Genomic DNA, 6,421 nt, shown 5'->3' with positions numbered 1-6,421 from the left:
CAGCCCCCGGCCGGCTCTCCGCGGGAGTGCTGAGCTGCTGGGAGGTCTGCACAGGCTGGATCCGTGGGTCGAGGTCAAAGGGATGAGGTGTAGCTAGGCCAAGAGCCGGGTCACAGCAACCCCAGGCAACGCTACAGGCGTGGGGATGAGTGGCTGAAAAGCTGCCTGGTGGAAAAGGAGCGGGACGTGTTTGTCAACAGCCGTCTGGATATGAGTCCACAGCGTGCCCAGGTAGCCAAGAAGGCCACCAGCATATTGGCCCGTCTCAAAAATAGTGTGTCCAGCAGGAGCAAGGAAGTGATCATGTCCCTGGACTCAGCACTGGAGAGGCCACAGCTTGAGCACTGGGGTCAGGTTTGGGCACCACAGGATAAGAAAGACATTGAGGGACTGGAGCAAGTCCAGAGAAAGGCAACGAAGCTGGTGAGGGGTCTGGGGAACATGGATTATGAGGAGTGGCTGAGGGGCCTGGGGTTGTTTAGCCTGGAGAAGAGGAGGCTGCGGGGAGACCTTGGTCCCTACAACTCCCTGAGAGGAGGCTTCAGTCAAGTGGGGGTTGGTTTCTTCTCCCAAGGAAAAAGCAATAGGACAAGAAATGGGCTTAAGTTGCACCAGGGGTAGTTTAGATTGCATTTTAGGAAGAATTTCTTTCCTGACAGAGTGGCAAGGCCTTGGCACAGGCTGCCCAGGGAGGAGGTGGAGTCACCATCCCTGGAGGGGGTCAGCAAACATGTGGACGTGGTACTTCAGCATCCCTGGAGGGGTTCAGAAAACATGTGGACGTGGTACTTCAGGACACAGTTTAGTGGTCATAGTAGTGTTGGGTCATTGGTTTGGCTTAATGATCGTGGAGGTCTTTTCCAACCTTAATGATTCTATGAGGGAAGAATGGGACAAATAGGGCCCTTGGTCACCATGGAAGGGCAGGTCTTCCCACAGGCAATTTGGGAATGTGTTGGTCCTCTTGCCACAGCACAGCTGCAGACCCCTTCAGCCAGCCCCAGCACGGGGGCTTTTCTCTTGGGGGCTTATCTAATGCCAAGGAGCCCGTGGGAAGGGGTTTCCAGCTAGGGGGAGGGGGAATGCCTGAGGAAGACACCAGGTGCTCAGGCCTCTTGATGAGGGATTTCTCCTGTGTGGCAGACATGAAGAACATGCTGTTTATTTCTGAGTCAACAAGGAAAGGAGGTTTGCTATGCCAAAAACTCAGCCTAGGGGCACGCGCTGGCTGAGAAATGTAGTGAGCCCCAGTGAGGGGCTGGGATGGGGGGGAAAGAGGCTGGGAGTGGGGCCAGCTTTGCTCGGGGTCGGGCGCAGCTCCTCTTCTGAAGAAGCAACCACGTGGTTGTGGGGCAGAGAGAGCAGCAGCCTGTACCTCAGGGGTGTGTGGATGTCTGAGCCAGCTGAGAGGACCAGGTTCCTTTCAGAGCTCCCTTGGATCGCTCCCATCAGCCCCCAACCTTAAAAAAAAACTTCCCAGGAAGTCAGGAGAAGTATCAGCCTCACACATGACATAAATCATCCGTTCCTGCCTAGGAGCAGCCGATGCAGAATCAGAAAAACTGGGCCCCCTTGACTGGCTCTGGTGAAGGAAACCATTTAAAGGAGCGTAAAGCTACTTTTGGAGTCCCCATCCGAGGAGTGAAGTGCGGAGAGGGGTTCGGCTGCTTGAGCAGACATTATTAATACTTTACTGTACCTTTAGGGGAATTCTCTGTTTAATTCGTGGTCTTTCTGGCACACAGCTCCTGGAGCAAAGACATGACAGAGTGTGTAACCCCTTAGTGCTGGGGCTCAGGAGCAGAAATCGCTGAGGAGTGACTCTGTTGCTAATAACCCCTTTCCAGCAACCACTGCTGGGTAATGAATTTTATCAGGGACAGAAGGGACCCAACAGTAGGATCAAGGCAGTAGAAATTTTTCCGTTTGGCTTACTGGGATTAATATTGCATTTATTAGAATAAAGGGAGGTCACTGGGCTTTGGAAGGAGGCGATTGTCTCACTGCTTAAATATTGATGTTCAAGTCTAAAAATGCATTTGCCAAAGGACAGAAATTTGTAGCTAATAATTCCTAGTAAGGAGCTTTACTAAACTAGCATTAATTGTTTGGTAGAGATGGAAATTCTAGTTGAAGAGAACAGCAAATCCATGTGATTTGCAGCCTTTTTAATGGAATGATTACATAATGTCTATAAAATGAATAATTTCTCTTCTAGGACTTTATGGAGATTTGGACACTCTGCCAGACTACTGAAAAGTAATCATTTTAGGACAGCTGCATCAAATACATCATTTCCAGCAGTTTGGCTGCTGTTGGAGCAATATTCTGGCAGAATACCTGGGCTGTTTGTAAAAAGAGGTATTTTTTTTACAATGCCCGAAATGGTGGAGGAAAAAGCCAATCTAGACCTGTACTCGCCACATCCAGAAGTGCGTGGGATGACTGTGCTCAACAGAGAAGCTTTTAAAAGGACAGTTGTTGTCCCAGTTCTTAAAGTCAAGAAAGAAATTGTGAACACCGTGCTCAAGTCCCTGAAAGATACGGTACTGCAGCGGCCGGGTCTGAAGCGGGTGGTTGAGGACCCAGAAGATGAGGACAATAGACTTCTTATCCTGGATCCCCATAAAGTACCAGACTTCTCACTGGGACAGTCGGAGCAAGAGGTATTAAACCAGCTTAATATTCATCCTGAGGTGTCCAAGTATAACTTGGAGCTGACCTACGAGAATTTCAAGTCAGAGGAGATCCTACGAGCAGTCCTTCCTGAGGGTCAAGAAGTCACCTCTGGATTTAGCCGTATTGGTCACATAGCTCATTTGAATCTTAGAGATCATCAGCTACCCTACAGACATTTGATTGGTAGGTAGAAAACTCTTCTCAAAAAAAAGTAATTTGTGTATTTTGTATAGCATTTTTTGTTAGAAAGGTATCTTGACAATGATTCTACTGATAAATTGTTACTTGTACAGAGAAGACTTTGGAGTGCTTTTCCTTGCTTCATCTTTTGACCTTAAAAAGGCTTGTGCTGATGCCATGGCTGTGCACAGAAGGCACAGTTCCCTCCTCCTGCAGCAGCAATTCACAGAGCAGTGGGTCCAGGTGAAGTGTGTGCCTTAGAAAGATGTCCCATCTGCAGCCTTGCATCTAGTAGCTGAAGGGGGCCCACAGGAAGGCTGGGGAGGGACGTTTTGTGAGGGCTTGTAGTGATAGGCTATGGGGTAATGGCTTCAAACTGGAAGAGGGGAGATTCAGATTAGAAAGTAAGAAGTTCTTCACTGTGAGGGTGGTGTGACACTGGAGCAGGTTGCCCAGGGCAGTTGTGGATGCTCCATCCCTGGAGGTGTTCAGGGCCAGGTTGGATGGGGCTTGGAGCAGCCTGGCCTAGTGCGAGGTGTCCCTGCCCATGGCAGGGGGTTGGAACTAGGTGATCTTTCAGGTCCCTTCCAACCCAAACTGTTCTGTGGTTAGGGTTGTTCCAACACACGCCCACTATTGTTATTTAACTGTAAACAGCCATGTTTGTGTCTCCTGCAGGATATGATTAGGCTGTGGTTCCCTCTCTTTCAGGCCAGGTTATAATAGACAAGAACCCGGGCGTCACCTGCGTCGTGAATAAAACCAGTATCATCGACAGCACGTACAGGAACTTCCAAATGGAGGTGCTGGCTGGGGAGAGCAACATGGTAACCAAGGTAACCCTACTGTAAATTTAATATGCTGAAACCCAAAGGCATCCGCAGGAAGGATGTGATGAAGAGATGCTGTTCAGACTATTCCTTTGCACAGTGTCCTCCCTGCCACCTGCTGAGAGCATGAGGCTTGGCAGTTCCTTCTACATCATCTGTCCTGCTCTGCCAGGAGCAAACTCACAAGCACAGCGTTGATGAACTCACATTCTTTCAAGCTCACAGCCTGGATTTCAATGAGATGTATAAAAAAGCAGCTGAATTAAAGGGTTCTTGCAGAGATACTAATGACAAACTTGTAGTGGGGGCTGTTTCTCACTCTAAAGCAGCAATATTTAGTGGATTAGTTTCTTAATTTCACCGAGCCTCATACAGTGGCTGGAATAGAATATAAGACAGGGTTTAAAGCCCCTTGGCTTTGCAAATTCAGCAAGATTATCCCTATGCCTTTTTCCTTTTCTGCCAGCAGCAAGACGGACCTCACCTTGGTTTGATGTTTTTCAGGTGTAAAACACTATGTAACTGCCAAGTGTTCTTCACTTGGGCTTTCTTGTCTTTAGCTGGAAACTTGGCCACTGGTTCAACCAAAAAATAGTTTTCCTGACTGTCAGCGGTTTTTATACCATTAAAAGAGAAGGCATTAGATTACCAAATAAAAAAAGTTGAACAGTTTGGTAGAACATTGTCCTGGTTCCGTGTAAAAAGGGGTTCAGGGCAGGACCCACACGGAACAGAACTATGTACTCGCCTCTCCCCCCCGAGAGAGAGAGAGAGAGACACTTTGGAAAAAAAAATGAAGTATATTGTTTAACAAGGAACAGAAAACGAAAAAGGGAGGTAAGGAAAATAATATATACAAAGATTAGGGGAAAAATACAAAAAATAAAATATACAAAACCCTCAGATATGGTTCCAGGGTCCCACGGAGTGAAAGGACAACTTCCCTCTCCGAGCTCCAAGGTAGGAGTGAAATTAGAACCCACTTCTTGCCTCTTATCAGAGTGTGTGTGGGAAGGGGAGGGAATACAATGGTTCACCCCCACCCAGGGTCCTCCCAGTGGCTGGAAGGTCACGCCCCCATTCCAAGCCTCAAACCACAACAAACGTCCTGTACGTGCACAGAGAAGGTGTTTGAATTGTCAAGGAAGAAGTGACAATCAGATCATAGAATCATTAAGGTTAGGAAAGACCTCCAAGATCATCAAGCCCAACCATGAACCCAACACTACCGTGACCATTAAACCATGTCCCCAGATGCCACATCTACGTGTTTTTTGAAGCCCTCCAGGGATGGGGACTCCACCACCTCCCTGGGCAGCCTGCTCCAATACTTCACCGCTCTGCCAGGAAAGAAATTCTTCCTAATATCCAATTAAAACCTTCCCTGGCACAACTTCATTCCATTTCCTCTTGTCCTATCGCTTGTTCCCTGGGAGAAGAGACCAACCCCCACCTCACTCCAGCCTCCTCTCAGGGAGCTGTAGAGAACAAGACGTAGAGAGCTCCCCTCAGCCTCCTCTTGTCCACGCTGAACAACCCCAGGTCCCTCAGCCACTCCTCATTATCCATCTTCCCCAGACCCCTCACCAGCTTCGTTGCCCCTCTCTGGACCCACTCCAGCCCCTAAATGTCTTTCTTATCCTGTGGTGCCCAAACTTGCCCCCAGTGCTCAAGCTGTGGCCTCCCCAGTGCCAAGTCCAGGGGCATGATCACTTCTCTACTTCTGCTGGACACACTATTTTTGATCCAGGATGGGATGCTGTTGGCCTTGGCCACCTGGGCACCCTGCTGGCTCCTGTTGGGCACCCCCAGGTCCCCCTGTGCAGGCCACGTGCCGTGCAGTGGCACTGGCTGGTGGAGGCCGCAGGAGTGCGGGCACGGCTCCTGCCGGCAAAGCCAGCGCTGCGGTGATGGACCTGGAGCGGCTTCACTTTGGAGTCACACAGCTCAAGTGTGCTGGTGCAGTGAGCACTGTCCTGCTTCCCACCCTTGTCTGGGTAAACACTGTTTCTTTTTAGGCCCATTCTTAAGGCAGTGGTCATCCCAGAGGTTGGGTTTGGATCAGTTTCCAGGCTCTGTCACCTGGTGAGATAAAATACAGTGTTTTTTCAAGGTGAAGAACTGGCTCCCAATGGCTTTGAGTTTGGCTGACTGCTGCTGTTCTTGTGCTGTATCATTCTCAGACACTTATTTACTGTGTGGACTCTGCTGAGGAAGGTCTGAGGCATCTTCCCAAGGTCTGCTTTCAATAAAAGAGTTGTCAGCCAGCCACAAAGCTCTTGAAAAGCCTCAGATATTATTTTTTTTAATGGTCATTTCAAGTTGCTGCTCTATGTCCATCTGGTGATTGAGACATGCATAACCCAGCCCTCTGGATTGACAGCTGGAACATTCCTTAGGGCTACTTCTGATGAGCAGATCTGTTTATACAGGATTGGTGTGTACTACTAATGGGACCAACGTGGATGTGCACGTTGCCTTTTGATAAAGCACCTTGGCTTTTGGCTGCCTTAATTACCAATAGTGCTTAAACATGCCTGGGATTTGAACAGGGCGGCTGAAGGAAATGTTTTGGACTTGCAGGTGAAGGAGAACAACCTCACGTACGAGCTGGACTTCTCCCAGGTGTACTGGAACCCGCGCCTCTCCACGGAGCACGGCCGCTTGGTGGGGCTGCTGCGGCCCGGGGACGTCCTGGCCGACGTCTGCGCTGGCGTCGGGCCCTTCGCCGT

General features: G+C 49.4%; 1 protein-coding gene across 1 annotated transcript; it reads left to right on the top strand.

Moving 5' to 3' along the window:
• Positions 1–2,198: 2,198 nt before the first annotated feature.
• Positions 2,199–6,416, top strand: LOC103776785 (tRNA (guanine(37)-N1)-methyltransferase-like; the record flags this gene model as incomplete). Its single annotated transcript, XM_008944313.1, has 3 exons — positions 2,199–2,862; positions 3,571–3,695; positions 6,273–6,416. Coding segments are annotated over exons 1-3 (933 nt in total), but the record flags the coding sequence as incomplete, so codon positions are not given.
• Between the last annotated feature and the right edge of the window lie 5 nt (positions 6,417–6,421).

Source organism: Merops nubicus, unplaced genomic scaffold (genome assembly GCF_000691845.1).
Source record: "Merops nubicus isolate BGI_N331 unplaced genomic scaffold, ASM69184v1 scaffold12787, whole genome shotgun sequence".
In the NCBI taxonomy this organism is placed as follows: domain Eukaryota; kingdom Metazoa; phylum Chordata; class Aves; order Coraciiformes; family Meropidae; genus Merops; species Merops nubicus.
The sequence above is the reverse complement of the archived record's forward strand: the minus strand, read 5'-3'. Positions and strand labels throughout refer to the sequence as shown.